The sequence below is a fragment of the Cetorhinus maximus genome, chromosome 24, assembly GCF_964194155.1.
Source record: "Cetorhinus maximus chromosome 24, sCetMax3.hap1.1, whole genome shotgun sequence".
In the NCBI taxonomy this organism is placed as follows: domain Eukaryota; kingdom Metazoa; phylum Chordata; class Chondrichthyes; order Lamniformes; family Cetorhinidae; genus Cetorhinus; species Cetorhinus maximus.
Genome location: NC_135902.1, coordinates 23,781,243 through 23,805,713, shown reverse-complemented (window position 1 = coordinate 23,805,713; position 24,471 = coordinate 23,781,243). Strand labels below are relative to the sequence as shown.

At 43.4% G+C, this 24,471-nt stretch overlaps 2 protein-coding genes across 5 annotated transcripts in view; one reads left to right on the top strand and one right to left on the bottom strand.

Annotated features, from left to right (window-relative positions):
* Nucleotides 1-343: 343 nt before the first annotated feature.
* lrrc59 (leucine rich repeat containing 59) lies at nt 344-18,184 on the top strand. 3 transcript variants are annotated; one of them, XM_078570877.1, is made up of 8 exons: nt 345-417; nt 449-617; nt 1,576-1,635; nt 4,008-4,166; nt 6,058-6,162; nt 13,536-13,608; nt 14,419-14,589; nt 17,794-18,184. In XM_078570877.1, the coding sequence occupies exons 2-8, from the start codon at nt 483-485 to the stop codon at nt 18,033-18,035; spliced, it is 945 nt and encodes a 314-aa protein (XP_078427003.1). In that variant the 5' UTR covers nt 345-417; nt 449-482; the 3' UTR covers nt 18,036-18,184. The 3 variants fall into 3 exon arrangements, with proteins under 3 accessions (XP_078427002.1, XP_078427003.1, XP_078427004.1); XM_078570876.1 differs by having other exon boundaries at nt 344-617; XM_078570878.1 differs by having other exon boundaries at nt 348-617; nt 14,419-14,577.
* Nucleotides 18,185-20,065: 1,881 nt separating this feature from the next.
* eme1 (essential meiotic structure-specific endonuclease 1) overlaps nt 20,066-24,471 on the bottom strand; it is a 27,935-nt gene continuing 23,529 nt past the window's right edge. For both annotated transcript variants that reach the window (XM_078570872.1, XM_078570873.1), the window contains one exon: nt 20,066-23,359. In XM_078570872.1, coding sequence (XP_078426998.1) covers nt 23,192-23,359 — 168 coding nt within the window. In that variant the 3' untranslated portion in view covers nt 20,066-23,191. The remainder of the gene's footprint in view (nt 23,360-24,471) is intronic.

Here is a 24,471-nt window from a genome sequence, read left to right as displayed (position 1 = left end):
TTTGATTAGTATTTTATATGGACAGGAGATTGGGGTTTAGAATATTTGGCTTAGAAATTGGAGTTCATATTTGAGTTTGGAGATTGGGGTTTATACTAGGATAGGAGATGTGGGGCTGAATTGAATAGACATTGATGTTTATATTTAAGTTTGGAGATTGGGTTGTATTTGGTTTATATTAGGAGGGGATAGGAGATTGATGTTTATATCCAAGTTTGGAGGAGGGTGTAGTGGTGTCGCTGGGGTTTGCAGTTTCTCACTGCTCCTCCCGGATGACTGGGGCGCTGTGGACTGAGTTGGGCTCAAGTGGCTCCTCCTGTCTCCACACGATTTCTTCGTCTGTCCCTGGGATTTGGTGTGACGTGTAGCCGCCGCTGTGGAAGGAGCGGAGGGCCCGGGAATCGGCGCTAATCTCAGGCAGGAGCCGGGTCTTCGGCGCTAATCTCAGGCAGGAGCCGGGTCTTCGGCGCCCAGGAGAGGAGATGCCAAAGAACAGCGGGAAGCAGTTGAACCCGAACCCGAATCCGAACCCGAACCCGAGCCTCCGGGAGCGGCTGGATGGAAACGAACTGGACCTGAGCCTGAGCGGCCTAACTGAGGTCCCGACCCGGGAGCTGGTGAGTGCGGCTGGGGAGGGGGCAAGCCCGGGCCGCCGCCGCCGGCACTTGAACAGGAGCCGCCCCGCAATAAAGAGCGACCCTGGTGCGGAGTCTGGGCGAGGACAGGGCTGGCATATGTGATGCCTCCTGTAGTCTGTCAGCTTCCCGACTCTGTGCTCATCCTTGAAGAAGGGCCTGGGATGCATTTCCTGGGTACCGCGGCCCAGCTAGTGTTCACTGCCTGGCGAGGATGATATAAGTACAGCCCGGGTTCCTGAGGCTGGTGCCTGGCCTGAAGTTAGCTCCAGTGCCCAGCTGACTGGAATCCCAGCATTTGTGTGCAGTGAACCACACTACAACAAGCTGTGTCTCAGTGCTGGCCGAAAGGTCTCAGTCGCAATAACAGCATTTACATTGTTTTAACAAGTTAACAATTTGGTAAATGCAGAATATTCTTATTTAAAATAACAAAAAAGTGCTTGTCTGCACTGAGCCAGCCAGTAGTGTCTTTTAAAATCTCTTATTACCGTGTTCATCAAGGCGAAGGATGTTTTTTACTTTTGCATTTGTAAACCCAGAATCCACATCAATCACAGTTCTCTCCTACACTGACCTGGGAGACAAATATAGCACAGGGTTAGATCCAAAATAAAGCTGCTCCTACACTATCCCCTCAAAACACTCTCAGGGCAAGTACAGCTTGGAGTCATAAACAGTATAAAGCTCCCTCTACACTATCCCCATCAAATGTTATGGTTAGGCTTACAGTAAGGCCCCACTCCCTCATATTGCTACAGAAGACCTATGACTGGATAAATTGAGGGAGTTGTAGCCAAGTTGATTGGTGTGCATTTATGAAATGATTATCTGTGTTTTATTCAAGTCCATGAAGATCCCAAGTTCGTTTCCTGTTTGTGCAGCAGCTGTGTTGTAATTCTGTCAAATCTCAATATGCAGTAATGTCTTGTTTTTGCAGGCAGCCCTGCCCAAGGCCACCATCCTGGATCTGTCCTGTAATTGTATTGTCATGTTGCCGGTAAGGCTTTATAAAAGATGCATTTTGTGCACGTGGATTGTGGGGCAGTTGCATCCGTGGGTGGTTATCAGTGCTTGCAAAGTGTGCGCATGTGTTATGTGCGTTGTGGGGCTGTGGGACAAAGCGTGAAGGAGAAGGTAGCAATTAGTTCAGTGAGGCATGGCATGAATTCTCTGAACAACAACATTCAGTTCGGTGCTAACTTTACTGTTGTCAGGGGTGGGGGCATTTTGTAGCTCAGCAATCATCATGGGAAAGCTCTGGGATATCGAGATGTTTGCAAAAACATTCTTGAGCTGGAGGGAATTGGGGAAGGAGGGAGAATTGGATTTAACTAAAAAGCCCTCACTCAGAAAAACACCTTCAGGAGAGGGAGAAAGAATATTGGCTTAAAATAAATTGCAGGGAGTGACAATACCCTGGTGTGATTGTCACGGGATACAGCTTGGAGACTCCATGTTTATGAAAACTCAGCTTTTACAAAAACAACAAAGCAGTCAGATTACAGCACATATATAGTATGTTCAGAAGGCATCTTCTGGTATACGTAGAAATTACATAGAAACTAACAATTCAGCCCAACCAGTCCGTGCTAGTGCTCATACTCCATTTCAGCCTTCTCCCAGCCCTTTTGAACTAGCGCTATCAGCATACTCCTCCTTTCTCCCTTGTGTTCATGCAGCTTACATTTAAATACTCTCAAAGTCATAACAGCACAGAAGGAGGACGTTCAGCCATTGTGTCTGTTCCCAGCTCTTTGCAGAGCAATCCAGTCAATCCCATTTCCCCAGTTAATCCCCATAGCTGTGCGTGTTTATGACCTTCAAGTACCCATGAATTTCTTTTTGAAATCATTGATCATCTCCACTTCCATCATCCTCATAAACAGCGATTTCCAGACTATAACAACTTGCTGTGCAAAAAAAAGTTCTTCCTCACATTTCCCACCTCCCCGCGTCCCCTCCCGCACTGCATTTCTTGCCCAAAGCTGTATACCTGTGTCTGTAATCTTTGTACCGTCAGCTAATGGGAACAGCACTTTTTTCTAGTATCATCCTTGTGAATCTTTGTTGCACTCACTGTTGTGCCCCTAAATCCTTTAATATGGTGACCAAAACTGTTTACAGTATTCCACATGGTTTCTAACCAAGATTCAATATAAGTTTAGTTAAACTTCTCTACTTTTCAATTCTTGTTGCACACAAAATGTTGTCAGCTTTCTCTAGTTTTTACATTTTCTTTTTTGACCCTACCACATTGAAGGAGCTCAATCCTACTGTTTTAGAGTTCTTTAGATTGTGGTGACCTCCAGTACCTCATCAAAGAGTTGTTTCATTGTATGTGAATCAAGCCAAGCCACACTCTCTCCTGGGGCAGGGACAGTACAGGTTAACTACAGAGTAAGGCTCCCTCTACACTGTCCCATCACATTCCTTGTGGATGAACACTTTTTTGCTTGTTTTCTTCCTTCTGATTACATTGATAATGATTTTATGAATCTTTTTGTGATCTGTGGTTTAACCCACTATTTATGCCTGAGTCTAGACAATAAGCATGCTGCAGCTGTCTGCCATGGTGTAGTGTGCAGGACTCCGCTCTGAGTCAGAAGGTTGTGAGCTGAAGTCACACTTCAGAGACTTGCATGAAATTTAGGCTGAAACTGCCATTGCAGTGCTGGAGGAGTGCTGCACTGTCAAATGTGGCTTTTTTTGGATAAAAAGTTAAACCAAAGCCCTGTCTGCCCTCTCGCGTACACATTAAAGATCATGTGGCCAGTAACTCAAAGAATAGCAGAAAAATCCTCTTGGTGTCCTGACCAATTTTTATCTGATTGCTGTTCATGAGAGTTTGCTGTACTTAAATTGGCTGTTGCACTTCCTACATTACTCAGTGACCACATTTTAAAATGTACTCCTAATATTATAAACAATGTGATATAATTGCAGGTTCTTTTTCTCTTTGACCATGGAGGGAAACATAGCTGATTTTAATCCCATCCTCACTTAAGGTCCACATGCACATTGTAGCTAACGATCAGGAGCAGGAATCCTGGCTGACTTTTCATATTCATTTCTCAGCTCAGGGACACTTTGGCTGACCGCAGCATCCCACTCCCTGATGGCTGGTTAGTTTGGTGCAATGCAGATGATGGTTTGTCTCTCTTGAGCATTGTGGTGGGAAGCTGAGTGTAGGATTTTGTATGAGAAGAATGTGAGAGTATCGATGACTGGGGTGTGCAGTTCAAATGAACACAGGTTTTACTGGTATCCAAGCCCCCTATGGGATTTCCCCAGAGCCACTGTTGTGTTTTAGTGATTTTTTTTTTTGTTTTATTCCTCAATTATGAAACACCTTGCTTTCGTCAAATGCAGCCAGAATTCTGCAGCCTGACTCACCTCATCAAACTCGACCTCAGCAAGAACAAATTGCAGGAGCTTCCTGCAGATTTCGGGCGTCTCCATAACCTGCAGCATTTGGACCTGTACAACAACAAACTGACTAACTTGCCTGTCAGTTTTGCTCAACTCAAGGTAGGGAGCCTGTTCTAATACCTCAGGCAAGAGAGAAAAACTTGTTTTCAGTTTGCCGATTTGTCTCCCCTTCCGCCTCCAATCACACTATTCACATTTTATCAGTACCAACCCAGGTCATGCATTGGGGAAGAGAATCATTGTAGTGTTTGTTTTTACTATTTTGGCCAATGCTGCTAACTTTCCTCTCTTGTTCTGTCTGACCTACGATGCCTTGTTGGACATGTTTTTTTTCTCTCCCCTCAGACTTGCTGTGTCGAAATCCAAAATAATCACCTGGCCTCCTACTCTAACACATTCTTTCTCAGAGTATCAATACTACCTTCCTCCTATGATCAGCATTCTGTTAAAATTCATGCTTACAGGAGTCCAGAAGCTCCTTTTATACATTGCCAAAAACTAACACTGATCAATCACAAACTCCCTCGGATCATTGTCCAATTCTTCCTTTACTTGTCCTAAACTCTCTGCCCCATCCACTTCCTGCGATGTCCAATCCACAGCTTCTGCAAAAAGCTAAACCTAAACTCTCTGCAGCTTTCAAGCTTGAGCTCACGTCTTCTGTTTCTGAACTTTGATTTATTAAGATTTCCTTTATTTATTCTTCAAAGGATCTTGAACAATTTCTCGAAGAGCCTATGAAGTTTGAGGTGGTATTGAAACTGTTTTTAGGAGAGAACTCAAACCACATATTTTTGACTCACTGAAGGTTTAGTAGGGGTGGAGTTGAGGCTGGTGACAAAAGCATTTCAGAAATTGATCTTCAGTGTAATTAAGGGTTTAAACATTCCGTGCAATGAAGACTCAGATCAGTCTGTATTCTGGAGGTAGAACAAGGTAGTCCAGGCAATGAACTTGATGTGGAGTTTAAAGTTCAGTTCACTATCCAGCAGAGTGTCACAGTTCTTCAGTGAGGGAGGCTGAAGGACTCAGCCAGAGACACTAACAGGAACCAGAATTATTTTTTGCATTTTTCCACAGTAGACCTGTCGGAATTTATCTAGTGCTGGATATTGAATGGGTAGTCTAATAATCTTACAATCAATAACCAACCAGCTAAAGCTGGTTAATGCATAGGCAATGGATAAGAAGGGATTGCTACATTTTGGTTTCTTCTACCCCTTCTGTTCCAGATGGTTTTGTGTTTTTTTTGACTGCATGTTGGTTAACTCTAGTGCTCTGTGTCCTAGTTAATGTACTCACTTGCTCTGATATCCATATAAGATTGATGAAGCAGGCATATTAGATAGAGGGCTGTTTTTTAGATTCCTTCAGCCACTGACTCTGCTTCAGTGCCTATATTGAAGGTTCCTCATCTTCCAAAGTGGTTGATTGACTTTAAGTTAGGCTGCCTTTTGTGCTTTTGAAAAAAACTTGCGTTTCTATAGCTTCTTTCATGACCACAGGTAGCTCTCCAGAGTACTTTACACATCAAAAGTACTTCATTGGCTGTAGTCATCGTTGTAATTAATGTAGGAAACTCTGCAGCCAATTTGCACACAGACAGTAATGTAACGATGACCAAATAATCTCTCTTTGTGATATTGACTGAGGAGTAAATCTTGGCCAAGACACGGGAAAACTGCTATAATACTGCTATGGGATCTTTTCTGTACACTCGAGAAGGCAGATGGGGCCTGCAATTAACATCTCATTTGGAAGGTGGTAATTTATTAAAAAGTAATAGAATAACTGATTAATAGCAATAAGGAAAGACCTTGCATTTATATAGCACCTTTCCCCACTTCGGCATTACAAAGCATTTTACAACCAATGAAATACTTTTGAAGTGCAGTCACTGTGGTAATTTTTGAAATGTGGTAGTTAATATGCAGACAGCAATTTCCCACAATTAGCAATGAGGCTAACTGATTCCCCTTTCTCTCTACAGAACTTGAAATGGTTGGATTTAAAAGGCAATCCACTTGATCCATTGCTTGAGAAGGTGGCAGGTGACTGCCTGGATGAGAAGCAGTGCAAACAGAGTGCAGCCAATGTAAGCCTCAGGATTTATCCTCACAAAGATAACACAATCACAGTTTCAGCATTTGGCACCATACAACTAGCTGTTTTATTTCCAAGTTGTGGATCACTAAGACAACCACTGCCCAAAATTAGAAGAGGCTATTTGGTCATTCAGGGAAGGGTACACAGCTGTGCACAACTCTATTTGTGAAGACACTATGAACGCACGACCTAGGAGCAGCAGTAAACCTATTCCGCTAAAACAGCATTCTCATATTTTTAACTTGTCATCAGCTGCACAAATGTAATTCACCTTGTTTGAAGTAACCCTTTCTGCAACTGGTTTTCAAGCTGTCAAAGCATGACATGAAAACAGAAAAAATAGGAGCAGGAGTAGGTCATTTGGCCCTTCAAACTGCAGCTGTCTGAGACGGAACCGGACGTGGTTTCATGTTTGACCCCGAAATCTATTTCTGACCACATTCGTGCCATCACTAAGATCGACTATTTCCATCGCTAGCATAGCCCAACTCAGCCCTGCCTCAGCTCATCTGCTAAAATTCTCTGACTTGAGCATTCCGGCGTTCCTGGCCAGCCTCTCGCATTCTACCTTCCGTAAACATGTCATCCAAAACTCTGCTGTCTGTACCCTTGCTCCCACCGAAGATCTTTTATTCATTCATGGGACGTGGGTGTCGCTGGCTAGGCCAACATTTATTGCCCATCCTTAGTTGCCCTTGAGAAGGTGGTGGTGAGCTGCCTCCTTGAACCGCTGCTGTCCATGTGGTGTGGGTGCACCCACAGTGCTGTTAGGAAGGGAGTTCCAGGATTTTTACCTAGCAACAGTGAAGGAACAGCAATATATTTCCAAATCAGGATGGTGAGGGACTTGGAGGGGATTTTCAGGTGGTGGTGTTCCCATCTATCTGGTGCCTTTGTCCTTCTAGATGTTAGCGATCGTGGGTTTGGAAGGTGCTGTCTAAGGAGGCTTGGTGAGCTCCTGCAGTACATCGTGTAGACATTGCTGTTCTCAGTGCTGGAGGGAGTGAATGTTTGTGGATGCCAATCAAGCAGGCTGCGTTGTCCTGGTTGGTGTTGAGCTGCTTGAATGTTGTAGGAGCTGCACTCATCCAGGCAAGTGAGGAGTACTCCATCACACTCCTGATGTGTGCCTTGTAGATGGTGGACAGGCTTTGGGGAGTCAGGAGGTGAGTTACTCACCGCAGGATTCCTAGCCTCTAACCTGCTCTTGTCACCACGGTATTAATATGGCTAGCCCAGTTCAGTTTCTGGTCAATGGTAACCCCCCCCCCAAAACCAGGAGGTTGATAGTGGGGGATTCAGGATGGTAATGCCATTGAATGTCAAGAGGCAATGGTTAGATTCTCTCTTGTTGGAGATGGTCATTGCCTGGCACTTGTGTGACACGAATGTTACTTGCCACTTGTGTTCCCAAGCCAGCATATTATCCAGGTCTTGCATTTGGACATGGACTGCTTCAGTATCTGAGGAGTCAGGAATGGTGCTGAACCTTGTGCCATCATCAGCAAACATCCCCACTTCTGATTTTATGATGGAAGAAAGGTCATTGATGAAGCAGCTGAAGATGGTTTAGCCTAGGACACTACCCTGGGGAATCTTGCAGTGATGTCCTGGAACTGAGATGATTGGCATCCAACAATCACACACATTTTTCTTTGTGATAGGTATGATTCCAAACAGCGGAGAGCTTTCCCCCTGATTCCCATTGATTCTAGTTTTGCCAGGGCTCCTTGATGCCACACTCAGTCAAATGCCATCTTGGTGTCAAGGGCAGTCACTCTTACCTCCGGAGTTCAGCTCTTTTGTCCATGTTTGAACCAAGGCTGTAACAAGGTCAGGTACTGAGTGACCCTGCCGGAACCCAAACTGAGCGTCAGTGAGCAGGTTATTGCTAAGCAAGTGCTGCTTGATAGCACTGCTGATGACCCCTTCCATTACTTAACTGATGATCAAGAGTAGACTGATTGGGTGGTAATTGACCATGTTGGATTTGCCCTGCTTTTTGTGTACAGGACATACCTGGCAATTTTCCATATTGCCGGGTAAATGCCAGTGTTGTAGCTGTACTGGAACAGCTTGGCTAGGGCTGTGGCAATTGCTGGAGCACAAGTCTTCAGTACTATTGCTGGAATATTGTCAGGGCCCATAGCCTTTGCAGTATCCAGTGCCTTCAGCCGTTTCTTGATATCACATTGGAGTGAATCGAATTGGCTGAAGACTGGCATCTGTACTGCCTGGGACCTCCGCAGGAGTCCTGTTCACCCATCATCCCAGTGGTCACTAACCTACATTAGGTCCCTGTCACTTTAAAATTCTCGCCCTTGTTTTCAAGTTGCTCCATGACCTTGCCCTTCAATCGCTATAATCTCCTCCAGTCCCAAAACCCGCGGAGCTATTTGAGCATTCCCAATTTTAATTGCTCCACTATAGACGGCTGTGACTTAAGTTGTCTGGGCCCCAAACTCTGGACACTTCTCAGCCTCTCTTCCTCTTTTTCCTTTTCTTTAAGATATGCATTAAAACTAACCTCTTTGGCCATCTGCCCTAATGTCGCCTTATGTGGCTTGTTGTCAAATCTTCCTTTATAACACTCCTGTGAAGCGCTTTGGGACCTTTGTTGTTCGAACCTGCTCTGCTGTTTAATGCTAGCATGGCTGATTGTTTACCTGAATTCCAACTTTCCGCTCTATTTTCACATCCCCTTGCTCCCCTGATCCCAATAATCTTGTCAACCTCAGTCTTGAAGATACTCACTGAGCTCCTAGTGTAGCAAATTCCAAAGATTCAAAACCCTTTGAGTGAAGAAATTTCTCATCTTGGTCCTGCATGGCCAACGCCTTATATTGAGACTGCAACCTCCCGCTCCAGACTCCCAGACGGGAAAATTCCTCTTAGCATTTCTCATGCCAATCTCCTTACAAACTTTATGGGCAGAATTTTACGTTCTCCCGCTGGTGGGGTGGCCATAAAATTCTCCAGATGACCTTCCCATTGGGCTCATGTCAGCCCCTGACCTCTGGACAATTTTATGGTGGGATGTGAGAGGCCTAGGCTGCCCCCCCACCTTGCCCCATTTAGGCCCCTAAGTAACCAATTAAAGACCACTTAAGGGCCGTTTCCCACCGAGCTCTAATTTCAGTTGGTGGGAGGAGTTCAGGGGTGATGGCGGGGGTTGAGGTAAATGTCTGGAAAATGACCCTGCTCAAGCACTACAGGTGCTCTCTTTTTCAGCTATACTTCTGTACTACCAAGCGACCACTCCCACTCTCTGCTTTCTGTCTTCAAGCCAGCTGCCAATCCGTTCTGCCACTTGTCCCCTGACTCCACATTCTCTAGCCTTGTTCATTAGTCCCTTATGGGGAGTCTTATTGAAGGTCTTTAAAAAAAAAAAATCCAGGTAAATTACCACCACTGCATTACTCTGTTACCAGCTCAAAAAATTCAGTGAGTTTGGTTAAGCAAGATTTTCCCTTTTGAAACCCATGGTGACTTTATTATTATATTTTTCTTTTCTAAATGCTCTTCTATTCTTTCCTTTAGTAGGGATTCTATTATTTTTCCTAACACCAATGTTAAGCTGACTGGTCTATAGTTTCCTGGGTATGTTCTGTCTCCCTTTATAAATACAGGAATTACACTAGCTGTCAGCTAGTCCTCTGGCAATACATCTTTTTCTAATGATTTACAGAGAGCGGACCCCATGTCCAGGAAGCTTGTTACTGGATGTGTACCAATTACGGGGATTTTCTGGATTTTGGACTTGGGGCAGGGTGTGATGGTGGGGATTAGGATAACTGAAGCTGGGCTGATTTCTCTGTCGAGCTGCACCCAGCTGGGACGGGGAAAGGGAGGGTGAGGGGTGAACCAGGCGGCTTCTGCCATTAATCCCCGACCCAAAGAACAGGGGATCACCACGTTGCCATCCAGATATGATGGACAGCAATGCCTGATGTAGATTGTAGTTTCCAGGGCAGGACCTGATTTTAGGACACTGGATAAGGGGTCCTGTGCCTGTATTTAATAAATGTAGTAGTAATGCTTCTGCTAGCTCCACTAGATTCTTTTAAGATATGTGAATGCAATCCATCGGGAAAGGGATTTTATCCTTTTTGAGTTTGTTTATTTTATTCAGTAATGACCTGCCTCTCACTGCCTACAAGGGTGGTGGAAGCAGAGACGATCAATGATTTCAGAAGAACTTGCATAGCCACTCGATGGAAATAAACCTGCAGGGTTACAGGTATATAGCTGGAGAATGGGACTGAAAGAATTGCTTTACAGAGCCAGCATGGACTCCTTGGCCAAATGGCCTCCTCCTGTGCTGTAATGACTGTATGATTCCATGACTCTATTTTTCCTACAGAAGTGCATAACTTCACATTTTTCAACATATTCCATTTACCATGTTCTTGCCCGCATACTTAAGCTGTCATTGTCCCTTTGCAGTCTCTTTGTGACTTCACAGCTTTTTCACCTAGCTTTTTATTGTTGCCAAAAATGACCTAATTTACTCCCCCTTTTTAAAATCTGTTAACAAGCCCTCAATCTATGCTAATGTATTACTCCCAATTCCATGAGCCCTAATTTTGTGTATTAACTCTTGTGTAGCACCTTATTGATTGCTTCTTGAAAATCCAAATACACTGCATCCACTGGTTTCCCCCCTTATCTACCCTGCTAATTGCAACCTCAAAAAAACTGATTTGTCAAATCCTTCCCTAAATCTATGTTGACTCTGCACAGTCCTATGGTTTTCAAAGTACCTCTTACCTTGTCAATAATAATAGCATTTCCATTGCTATTGATATCAGGCTAACAAGCCTTTTGTAGTTTTCTCTCTCCCGTCTTTCTTCAATAGCGAGGCTACATTTGCTCTCTTCCAGTCTGCAAGGACAATTTGAGAATCCAGGTGATTTCAGAAATCAGAGCCAGTGCTCACTCTGTCTCTGTTACCACAGCTATTAAAACTCTAGGTTTAGGCCATCAGGTCCATGGGATTTATCAGCTAATTTCTGTAGAATATTTATTTACTTATACTGATTTCTTAAAGTTCCTCAATCTCACTGGACCTTTGGTTCCCCACTATTTCCAGAATGTTTTTTGTGTCTGCTACTGTGAAGACAGATACAAAGTATTCAACATCTCTACCATTTCCTTATTGCCCATTACAATTTCTCCTGTCACTACTTCTAAAAGACCCATTTTTACTTTCACTACTTTTTTTACATAACCATTAAAACTTTTACAAATTGTTTTTATGCCTCTTGCTAGTTTACTCTAAATCTATATTTCTATCTTTGATAACCTAGGTAACAAATGAACAGCATTTTTAGTTAAGCTGAAATTGTGTCCAGTCACAAAATGACTGAGATCCCAGAAAAGCACAGACAGGACATTTTTAGAACTCTGAAAACTACCAGCTGTATTCCTCTATAGTCCTTAAACTTGGGCTGTATCCAAAAACAGGATATAAACTGTATAACTCTGGGGTATAGTACTGATGGGGACAGGTCTGTCACTGAATAACACTGGAGTGGAGCATTGTTGGGTAGAAGTCTGTCACTTTGTAACATTAGGGTACAGTACTGGTGGGTGTCACTGTAAAATATAGGGTTACAGTGGATACAGTTCTGTTGCAGTAAAATACTGGGGTGCAGTACTGGTGGGTTCAGCTTTGTCACTGTAGAACGCTGGGTTACAGTACTGATGGGTAAAGGTCTCAATATAACATGGGCACCGTACTGGCGAGTACAGGTCTATCGTTGTATAACACTGGGGTACTACACTGGTGTGTATAGGTCTCACCTAACACTGGGATACAGTCCTGATGGGTACAGGCCTGTCACTGTAACATTGGGTACAGTACTGGCGGGTTCAGCTCTGTCACTATACAACATTGGGTTATAGTACTCACTAGGTAAAGGTCTCACTGTAACACAGGTACAGTACTGGCTGGTACAGTTCTGTCATTGTATAACATGGGTACAATACTGGCAGGTATAGATCTGATAGGTCTGTCAATGTATAATACTGGGATACAGTCCTGGTGGGTACAGGTCTGTCACTGACATGGGTACAGTATATGGTGGGTTCAGGTCTGTCATTGTGCAACACTGGAGAACAGTACTAGTGGGTGCACATTTGTCACTGTAACATTGTACAGTTCTGGTGGGTACAGACAGGTCTGCCACTGTATAACATGGGCACAGTACTAGTGAGTACCAGTCTGTCACTGTATAATATGGGTACAGTACATGTGGGCACAGGTTTGTCACTGTATAACACTTGTTATGAACCCTGTAAAGATCATCAACTTTTTCCAAAAGACAAATTTCCTGGCAACCGATGTAAATAACTTGAAATCTTGTCTATTCAGTTTGAATACTTATACTATAACTAACAAATTAAAATCAACATAGATCAAACATGACTTAACCATGCAACCAATACACCAAACTAAAGTAAAGGTGTTTCTGCATTAACAAATTAATCTAATTGAGGTGCATCTAACATCTGCTTTTGCTATCAGTTCTGAAGCAATACAATATTAAGTCCCAAGTTATTCCCAGCTTTCCAGGAGGCTCACTTCAGGTGTTGAATCGTCATGTTGAATCTTCCAGTGTCCTTTGAAAATTGTTGTACTCAACCTGAGTATTCTAGAACTGATTTGCATCAGGAAGGCCCACCTTGGTGATCCCTTGTTCCTTAAATCTCCAAAGATTCTGTCAGTCTTGTCCTTTTCCTTTCAAATAGAGAATCAACCTTTACAAGCGTTCTGCTTAGTTGTTAACACAAAAACTGTTCATCTCGCTTTTCATAGCGGTAGCTGCTTTGCGCTTTTCTCTGTCTCTCTCCCGTCCCGTTTCCTCCCCCCGCCCATGTTTCTGTGTTTATCTCCCAAAAACAGCTGCCCCTTTTCCTGTTTCAAGGTGTGAAAATTATCACTTTTTCAATAGGTTTTGGTTTCTTTCCCCATGACAACCAGATCAAATGGGCCTGTCTCCAGATAGAAGTTTAGAATGATCACCGTTCCCCCTATCCAAGACATTTTGTTTCACTTTAAATTAAACATTTTAAAACATAACCTTGTAAAGTCCAGTGCTTGTCATGCACTGGAGTACAGTACTAATGGGTGCAGTTCTGTCACTGTTTAACAGTGGAGTAGTGTGTGCTGGTCTGCCACTAATAGTGTTAGGGCAGTAATTTTAGTGAAAGAGGATATTTGAAACTAGTATTTCTTTTAAGCAATGTGCACTGTTCAAGAGCTAATTTACAGGAATCTGGTGTGCAAATCTACAGATGGTAGTGATTCAGTTCATGAAAATCCATTGTTAACTTTGTTTTCACTCTTTGACACTACAGGTACTGCGGTATATGAAAACCATTCAATCCGAACAAGATCGTGAGAAACAACGGCGGCTGCAGGTTGAAAGGGGTAAGCTTATTGTTCAGCGAGAAAGGTACAAAAAAGTAGCAGAGAGAAGATATTTGGGATGTAACTTTATTTATTGTTATGAACAAAATAAACTAGTGCAGCAGCTTGAGGTCCAAGTCATTTACTAGATCTTCCATGCCATTGATCAGGATGATTAAACAAGAACACAACGTGAGAATGGGAAATCTGTCGCTCGGTACCTGGCTTGGGAAAAGCTGCTGGCAGCTGATCTGTTCAGAGCATTGTGATTGCATCGCTGATTTTGACTTCACTGATTGCAGAGATGCTACATCACACAGGCCCATGCTTATAAAGTTGCATTTATGTAGCAACTTTCATGTCCTCAGGATTACTCAAAACGCTTTACAGACATTGAACAATTTTTGAAGTGTACTCATTGTTATAATGTAGGGCAATTCTGCAGCCAGCTCGAGCACTACGCTAGCAGAAAATTGAATAAAGGATCAGTTTTGGTGATATTAGCTCAGGAATAGATGCTAGCCATGACAGTGCAGGAATTCCTTCTGTCTAATGCTGTGGAGGTCTTTTACATCAATATGAACACACACATGGGGCCCTGGTTTGGCATCTCCTCTTAAAGATGGCACCTCCAGCAGTGCATTACTCCCCAGTAACACACCGGAATATCGGCTTGAATTATGTACTCAAGTCTAGAGTGGACTTGAGTTTGCAACTTTCTGACTTGGAGGTAAGAGTGTAGCACTGTATCATAGAACAAATGACAAACAATACCAGAAAGCATCCAAAAGCTTTAACTGCCACTTTACAGCTAAATGTCTGTTGTTGCAGAGTTGGAGAAAAGACGTGAAGCAGAATTAAGGGCTAAAGAAGCAAGGGAACGAGAGCTGCGTAAACGAGAGAAAATGGAGGAGAAGGAGAGGCGCAGGAAGGAGTATGATGCACAGAAATTACAGAGATTCAACGAGCCAAAGGAGGAGAAACCTACTGGTATGTTGGAAAGTAAGTGAAAGATGGGAGGTAGGTGAGCTGTGTAAGTTCTTGCAGAATTGCAAACTGCATCTTGCTCAGAATTGCATCTGCTCCATGAGCCATGCAAGGTACTAGAAATGGGCAGGTCAAAGCAAGTTCATCATTCTCTCAATAAGCTCCTGAAAATTGAAATCACTTGCTTAAATAATAATTTTCCTTCCCCCACTTAGCATCGTTGTTCCCTGTCCTCCTGAAGGCTTGATCACTTGCTGGATGTGTGTTTCATGGGTACCAGACATCTCCACTACAATATCTGTTCCATTGGAGCTAAGAATGCATTTTAACAGGTTCTCGATTGCAGAAGCCTTTAAAAGCCCAGCCTGACGTGTCCTGACTGTGTCCACACATGCAGGAATCAGTGGATGGCAAGCAGCAGTAGGAAGACCAGTTCATGTTGTTTGTTTCCTTCCTCCTTGCTAGCCTTAGCATGCCATAGTGTGCCTGCTGTATAACTGGCAAACTCAGTCACAGATTTGAGCTTAGCTGTCTGGCCTGTGTGGCTGGGCATTGCATTCTAAACATTTTAGGCATAATATGAAGAAAGATCTGAAAAGTTATATTTTTAGCTGGAGCTAAGTGGCATACGATCATAAAATTTTAATGGTTACAGCATAGCAGGAGGCCATTCGGCCTGTCATGTCTTTGCCAGATCTCTGCAAGAGCAACTCGCCTAGTTCCATTCCCCTGTCAGATAATAATCCCAGTCTCTTTTAAAAGCCAGAATTGAATTTGCCTTCACCACATTCCAGGCAGTGCACTCCTAACTGCTGCATGAAAAAGATTTTCCTCATACCTCTGTTGCTTCTTTTGCCAATTACTTTCAATTGGTGTCCTCTGCTTCTTGACCCTTCTGCCAACAGGAACAGTTTCTCCCTATCTACTCTGTCCAGACCCTTCATGATTTTGAACACATTGATTAAATCCCCTTTTTAATCTTAAATAAAAGCAAAATACTGCCGATGCTGGAAATCTTAAACAAAATTGAAAAGTGCTAGAAATACTCAGACATTTTGAAGAAGAGTCATATTTGACTTGAAATGTTTCTCTCGCCACAGAAACTGCCAGGCTGCTGATAATTTCCAGCACTCTATTTTTGCTTCTTTTAATCTTTCGAAGGAGAACAGCCTCTACTTCTCTAATTTATCCACGTAACCAAAGTTCCTCATCCCTAGAACTATTCTCATGAATTTTTTACGCATCCTCTAATGCCTTCACATCATTCTTAAAAGTGTGGCCCCAGAACTGGACAAAATACCGCAGTTCAGACTGAACCAGTATTTTATATAGGGTTATCATAACTTCTTGCTTTTGTACTCTGTGCCCCTATTTAAAAATCCTAAGATACCATAAGCTTTGTCTAACGACTTTCTCAACCTGCCCTGCCACTTTCAATGATTTATCTGCATACATCCCGAGGTCCCTCTACTCTTGCACCCCTTTAGAATTGTACCTTTATTTTATATTGCCTCTTTCCGTTCCTCCTACCAAAATGAATCACTTCACCCTTCTCTGCATTAAATTTCATCTGCCACTTATCGTTGTGTCCCACCAGCCTGTTTATGCCCTCTTGAATTTTATCACTATCCTCACAATTCACGATACTTCCAAATTTTGTGTAATCTGAAAATTTTGAAATTGTGCCCCGCATGTCTAAGTCTAGGTTACTTGTATATATATTTAAAAAAAACAGGATCCTAATACTGACCTCTGGGGAGCCCCACTATGTAACTTCCCCTAATTCAAAAAACAACTGTTTACAACTACTTTGTTTTCCTGTCACTTAGCCAATTTTGTGTCCATGCTGCTATTGTTCTTTTATTCCATGGACTCTAATTTGCTGATGCGATCAGATGATTTTCATTGGTCAGCAGAGCGCATGCCTTTATGATGATCACAAAAGAAATTAGAGGAATCGAGAAAAATCTCTTTACATGGAAGCTGGTGAGACCATGGAATTCTCTGCTGCAACCCTCTCCTGAAGCAAAATCCACAATTTATTTTGAAAGAGAAGTAGATATTTGCTTAAAAATAGATCTTAAATGGTATGGGTAGTGAGCAAGAGAGTGGGGAGATGAGATGGTTCACGGCAAGAAAAACACCAGTGCACATTTGATAGGCCAATGTTTCCAAGAGAAGGGTGCAAAGTGGAAGGACAAACCTCTCATTGATAAACAAAAGGAATAATGTTGGTGCCTGTGATGGGGATTGCTGGAACACTAACATTGGATACCACAGCAGGGAGTATGTTGGTTTAACTCTGGTCAGTCTTAAAGTTATGCTTGGTGGGGGCTAAGGCACCTTCACTCGGGGGAATAATAGGTGGTACCATCCTGCCCGGGAGGTACCTCCCAACTCTTGTTTAATCATCTTCCGCTGTTTCATCAATGATCTGTAGCAAATAACTCACCACCTGACTCCCCAAAGCCTGTCCACCACCTACAAGGTACAAGTCAGGAGTGTGATGGAATGCTCTCCACTTGCCTGGATGAGTGCACCTCTGCCGACATTCATGAAGCTCAATGCCAACCAGAACAAAGTCGGCCACTTGATCGGTACTCCCTCCACCAGCAATGCAGAGGCAGCAATGTGTACCATCTACAAGATGCACTTGCTAAGCTTCTGACAGCATCTTCCAAACCCATGACCGCCACTACCTAGAAGGACAAGAGCAGCAGACAAATGAGAACACCACCACCTGCAAGTTCCCCCTCAAGCCCCACACCATCCTGAGTTGGAAATATACCGCTGTTTCTTCGCTGTCACTGGATCAAAATCCTGGAACTCCCTAACAGCACTGTGGGTGCACCTAGACCAGTTGGTTTGCAGCAGCTTAAGAAGGCTCCTTGTTTGGACAGTTATTGATGGGCAATAAATGCTGGCCTTGACCAGCGACACCCAGATCACATGAAAGAGTAAACAAAAGCTGTCAAATCTGAGCAGTCTGTAAAATGGCTTTCCAGCCACGCCCCCTATAGTGAAGACAGAGCCTAACCATGGAGAAGAATTGTGCCTAGTTCTTAATACTAGATCATCACCTGTGTTTTTTTAGGCTGTGCCTTGTGCTATCACAATTTCTCAATCAAAACAGTAGAAAGTTATTGGTTGGGTACTATGTTCAAGTATACACGTGTTCATTAAATCATTGCTTTTTCTCCATCCCATAATCCCTTTTAGAACCAGTTTCTTCTGCCGGTCCGTCAGCTTCTCAAAAGGGACACTTATTCCACCAAGTGCTGCTGAAGGTGCTGCTCTTTCTGCTGCTATGCACAGTAATCACTGTGGTGATGTGCAGGAGAACAGAACTCCCACATGAGCAGCTGTGTAGCGCTGTGAACCATCTGTACGAAGACACACTTCATGCACTTCAGGGAAACGAGATTCTCCAGAGGATTCTACGCAGCATCCCATTTCCATGACCAATCGCCAGTTGAAGAGTCAGTGAAATTCCTATGGAATTGATTAATTTGTGTGTTCTTATATAGCACATAAACCCTTAAAAGGGCGGGTATGCCACTCACTTGCCCTACCTAAATTCTACACAATAAAAATTATTTTGCATTCGCCAGTTTTTGTCTTCAGTGCTTGTATTGTCTTTTAAATGTTCTGCTTTAAATTCCCGATTGACTTGGTGGAAGAGTCAATTCCTAGGGGACATAGATTTAAAGTGATGTTGGCTACAGAAGTAAGGAGGCCAGGAAGTGTCACCAAGAAGGCACAGATGGAAGAGGCAGACATCGTGAGCAACAGATTTAATGACCTGCTGCAGTCTGGAAAGATAAGTTGTGTTAACAGCTGGTAACAGGAAGCACAGCGATGAAATCTGATTCCAGGTGGTAGACCAATGCATGGAGCAGCACCAGGTGCCGATGTTAAAGTTGAGGCTTCCAATTATCATACAGCCGAGACCCATGCTTAGGTATGGGTGAATGCTGCATTGAGATGGCTGAAATACACTATGCCATTGCAGCAGCAGCATGGAGCTGCACATTTACACTGGCTCAGTGACAAGCACATAGGTGCTAGAAGATAGTACTCATTACCTATGTTCATGCTTGCAGGAATGTGCTCAGAATGCCAGGGTGTGCCAACAGGCCAGAGGTGGAGTTGCTGTTATCACTGGTGACACCAGTGGGATAGGAAGTGATGCAGATCAGATGGGTCACTGCTTGGGAGCCTGCTGCTGAGGGCAAGTCAGGTGTAGAGGGAATGGAGAGGGTAAATGGTTCCATCCAAAATTCCCTACACCTTGTCTGGCATGGGTGTGGGCCTTTACCGCCACCAAGGTGGGGAAGCAAGAAGCCTTGGTTGAAGGAACATACGTTTCACTTTAATATTTTATCTCCACCAGGTCCAGCAGGATATGAGGAACAGAGCAATGAGACAGCCAGCTCACAGGATGCAGCACCATCTGAAGACACTTTATTCCTCTGCACTCTCCACCAGCACAGATGCAATGATGGTAGTACAAGTGGAATGATGGTAGTACAATCTGATGAGCATTTCACAGGCATGCAGGAGATAGCAGAGGCAGTGACAGCTGCAGCCACTTCCCTGAAGAGTGAGAAAAGCCCCAGCAATGCTCAGCTCCATGCAGATATCACCATTCTGTGGTAGAGTAGACTTAAGGTGTTACCATCAAAGCAGCACAGGATTGAGCTGGTGCATCAAATTTGTGAGGATCTGTCAGATTTTCTAGAGGCAGTGAAGTCCTATGCGCAATCGGGGAATCCATTCATGACATGAGTGGTGCCATATCTCTGGTTTGTTAGCACACGGCTTCCTCCATTGACAAAGAGGCAATCCTAATAGAAGGACAGATGTGGCATAGTACAAACTGGATGTGAAGCTTGTGAGTGGACATCTACAACATGGCCTCATCCATGTATCTCACCATTGCCAGCTCAACCACTCCAGGCGACCACAGGATTTAATGTGAGGCCTCAAAGAGCAGAGGAGAGACAGGCTTCAAGCAATGGGAGCTTCTCTCAGGGCACTTCCATATTCTCTGAAGACATATTCTCAGCCCTTTTGACATTAACACAAAAACTGGACCCTGATCTTGGATCTGAGGCAGCACCTGCAAAGATGCAAATGGCCCCAAATGTGCTGGGCCCCAGGTGGGTTTGGGTAACCTGAGACCCAGACTACAGCCATTTAATACACTAGAGCAAGAAAGGCAGCATCCAAGCTCCACATCAACCAAAGGCAGGGGGATAACACCTCATAGAAAGTGTGGGCCCAAAAGAATGGACTAGCACTTGGGGCTCACTGGATGATATTATTTTGAAATAAACTTGTGTCACATTAAATAAAAGAAAAGGATGTTGAGATGCAATTTATAACAAGCCATCTATTTATTTCAATGCAATAGTTGATATTAGCCAGATGTTAAATCTAATGACTAGATGGTTTGTAAGGCCGCAAAACTCATGAGTGCTTGTTTTGATGAAGGCATTTGTGCATTGTGGTTATAGACACAGAGATACAGTGGGTCTCCGTTGATAGGTCAGCAACAATGCTTCTGGGATATTAACTCGGTTTCTCTCGCCACAGATGCTGCCAGACCTGCTGAGTTTTTTTTTTCCACCTGTTTTCATTTCCCCCAGGGTCTAACATTTCAATATCACTTCTCATCCTTTTAAACACCAATGAGTATATGCCCAACCTCTCAACCTTTCCTCATTAGACAACTCCTTTATCCCAGGGATCAGCTGAATGAACCTTCTCTGAACTGCTTCCAATGCAAGCATATCCTTCCTTAAATAAGGAAATCAGAACTGTACACAGTACTCCAGGTGTGCGAATTTTTGATTTTAATCTACCTAGGACAGATCCATTCTCACCCCACTGAAATTGACTGCAAAAGACAAGGAAGCATTTGGCATTTCTGGCTGAAGATTGTTTTGAGTGGATGATCCATCTTGGCCTTGTCCAGAGTTGTCCACCATCACTGATCCCAGTCTTCATCTAATTCAATTCACTCCACGTTTATTAAGAAGCAGCTGGAGGCACTAGGAAGAGTCAAGGATATGGGCCCTGACAGCATCTTGGCTGTAATACTAAGACTTGTGCTGATCCAGCACAGCTCACCATTGGCACATACCCGACAATGTGGAAAATTATCAAGGTATGTCCTGTCCACAAAAAGGTCAAATCCAATCGGGTCAATTAGCACCCCATCAGTCTATTATCAATCATTAGCAAAATGATGGAAGGTGTCGTTGACAGACAGTGCTTATTAAACAGTATTTACTCAACAATAACCTGCTCACCGATGCTCAGTTTGGGTTCTGCCAGGGCCACTTGGCTCCAGATCTCATTACAGCCTTGGTCCAAACATGGCCAAAAGAGTTGAAGTCCTGGGGTGAAGCGAGAAATGACAGCCTTGAAATCAAAGCAGCATTCGGCAGAGTGTGGCATCAAGGAGCCTTGCAAAATTGAAATCAATAGGAATCAGGGGCAAAATCTTTCTACTGGTTGGAGTCATACCTAGCACAAAAAATGACAGCTGTGATTGTTGGAAGTCAAATCACCTGAGCTCCAAGGACACCGATGCACAAAATCAGTAGTGTGCACCATCTACAAGATGTACTGCAAACTTGCCAATGTTTTTTCACAGCACCTTCCAAACTGCAACCTCTACCACCGAGAAGGACAACAGCTGCATATGGTTGTGAACACCATCACCTGCAAAATCGGCCCCGCCCAGTCACAAAGCATCCTGCCTTGGAATTATCTCACTCTTCTGGTAATTGTCACTGGGTCAAAATCCTGAATCTCCCTCCCCATCAGCATTGTGGGTGTGCCTAGGATGGTTCAAGGCAGCTCAGAGCAACCTTCCCAAGGGCAATTGGGGATGGACAATATAAGCAGATCTTACCACAGGTATCCACATTCCATGAACGAATAAGAGGGCTTAAAAAAAAACTTGGTTCTGTATTAAACCCACGTTACATCCACTGCGGGAGTGTTTGATGGAATACTGCAGAAAGATCTTAATTCTTAGCCATGCAGTACTTGATAGAAAGAGTGGCAAAATTTGTGGCATGTAAAGCGAGAGGTGGATACAGATGCTATTGAATAACAAGACATCACATTTGTAGGATGAGGAGCAGGAATGATAAGGGATAATTCTGTTTCTGGAGCCTCAGTACATGATTATGACAGGTTTAGATAAGGTAGACAAAGAACAGCTGTTCCCATTAGCGGATAGTACTAGCCTAGGAGACACAAATTTTAAGATTTTGGGCAAGAGATGCAGGGGAATGTGAGGAATAACTTTTTTTTAATGTAGTGAGTGGTAATAACCTGGAACTCACTGCACATGAGGGTGGTGGAAGCAGAGATGATCAATGATTTCAAAATTGGATGGGCACTTGAGGAAAATCATGTAGGGCTAGGGCCTAGAGCTGGGGAATGGGACTAACTGGGTTTCTCTAGAGAGCAGTACAGCCTTGATAGCTGAACGGCCTCTTTCTGTGCTCTAATATCTCTGACTCTAAGATTCTATGAAATGATCATGAAGTTTAATGCAGAAAATGATCAAAAGCTTTACCAATACATTTACTCTTAATCACTATCTTTTATAAAAAATCTACTCTTTCATCCTGAATGCGATGAAGATACACACACATTTTCTTCTCTCCTTAAAACTCTGACTCTTGCTGGGTTCAGTTCATAATTGTCCCAGCAACTCACCCAAAAAAACTCTTTATAATTAGAGACTGAGAAGTAAAAGAATAATTGAATGACAGATGTGAAGGCATCAAAGTACAGCCTGATCTCATCCTCACCCAATGTCCACACAAGGGTCACTGGACAGAGTGTGGAACCCTGTGCAACCTTTTCCTCAGCTGAAGGACTCGGGTGTTCCAAATGCTGCCCTAGCTGAGATTAGTTCCACCAGCACAAACTATCAACCAAAGCTGAGACTTTGTGGTTTATGTGGTTCAGTACCACACAAGGCAGCATCTTTACCCATCAGCCAATCAGGGAACAAGCCAGCCTTCAAATTTGTCAGTCTCAAAGTGATACACAAGTTGGATCACTGTGCTAGAGTACAAAAGTAGGTGTGCACTGACTGTTCTTTACAACGTCTCTGTAGGGAGGTCACTCATGCCTCTCCAACCTCCTGGCTTTATGACAACTTTGGTGAGGAGCCCAGGGAACAAGTGGCACAAAGCACAAAAAGAGCAAGTCTCATTTTCAAATGCTCAGCAGCCAGCACACCTGGATTATGAAAGATGGAGGTAAATTTCCTAACATATGTGTGTATGAGAACTAAAACCCACCAATGAAAACTAAATCAAAGTGGAATTGCAAATCTGCTATCAGTGTACTGAGACTATACTACTGCTATGGTGGTAACTTAAGCTGTGGCAATTGGTTTCTATATGCTCCTACTGTGAAGCTACAAACCAATTCTCAAAACCACTGATCTGCCATCAGCCTATTTAGTAATGACTCAGTTATTGAAGGGAAAGGAAATGCTGATATTCAATGGAAAGGAATCAAAAAGCTAAACAATTCCAGTTGCTTCTGCTATAGGTCCTGGGGAGTAGTCGCTACTCTGTTAGTCAAGAAAAATTTCAGATTCCGTGGAAGTCATCAGAAAATAGATCCGTTTTGACAGCTCTGGTCCAATCCTTCGTGTCGTTGAGGTTACTCCCTCTCCACGTCGAACGGGGATATCAGCAAGCAGATTCTCCTTTTCTTGTTCAGAACTGCACATTCGATATGCCTAACCAGAGAAAAAACAAGCAACTGACCTAACTAATATATGTAATGCATCAATATTTCACCCATACACAATGTGTATACGAGAAGAATCAACTTCAGTAATATTGCACCTCAGATGCATTCTATGGGAAAATATATAAATATTACTAAAAAGAGAATATCAACTTGTATACGGATGCATCAATGGTAACAGATGTAACGGTATTACAGTTGAATAAAGGCAACTACAGAGGCATGAGGGAGGAGCTGGCCAGAATTGACTGGGAGATGAGCCTAGCAGGAAAGACAGTGGAACAGCAATAGCAGGAGTTTCTGGGAGTAATTTGGGAGACACAGCAAAAATTCATCCTAGGAAGAAGAAGCATACTAAAGGGAGGACAAGGCAACCATGGCTGATAAGGGAAGTCAGGGACAGCATAAAAGCTAAAAAGGCATACAATGCGGTGAAGAGCAGTAGGAAACCAGGGGATTGGGAAGCCTACAAAGACCAACAGAGGACAACTAAAAAAGAAATAAGGATGGAGAAGATTAAATATGAGGGTAAGCTAGCCAGTAATATAAAAGAAGATTGCAAGAGTTTTTTAGATATATAAAGGGTAAGTGAGAGGTAAAAGTTGTCATTGGGCCGCTGGAAAATGATGCTGGAGAAGTAGTAGTGGGGAACAAAGAAATGGCGAAGGAACTGAATAGGTACTTTGTGTCAGACTTCACGGTGGAAGACACGAGTAACATCCCCAAAGTTCAAGAGAGTCGGGGGGGCAGTGGTGAATATGGTGGCCATTACCAAGGAGAAGGTGCTAGGAAAACTGAAAGGTCTGAAGGTGGATAAATCACCTGGACCAGATGGATTACACCCCAGAGTTCTGAAGGAGATAGCTGAAGAGATAGTGGAGGCGTTAGTGGTGATCTTTCAGGAATCACTGGAGTCAGGAAGGGTCCCAGAGGACTGGAAAATTGCTAAATGTAACCCCCCTGTTTAAGAAGGGAGTGAGGCAGAAGACAGGAAATTACAGGCCGATTAGCCTGACCTCGGTCGTTGGTAAGATTTTAGAGTCCATTATTAAGGATGAGATTTCAGGATACTTGGAAGTGCATGATAAAATAGGGCAAAGT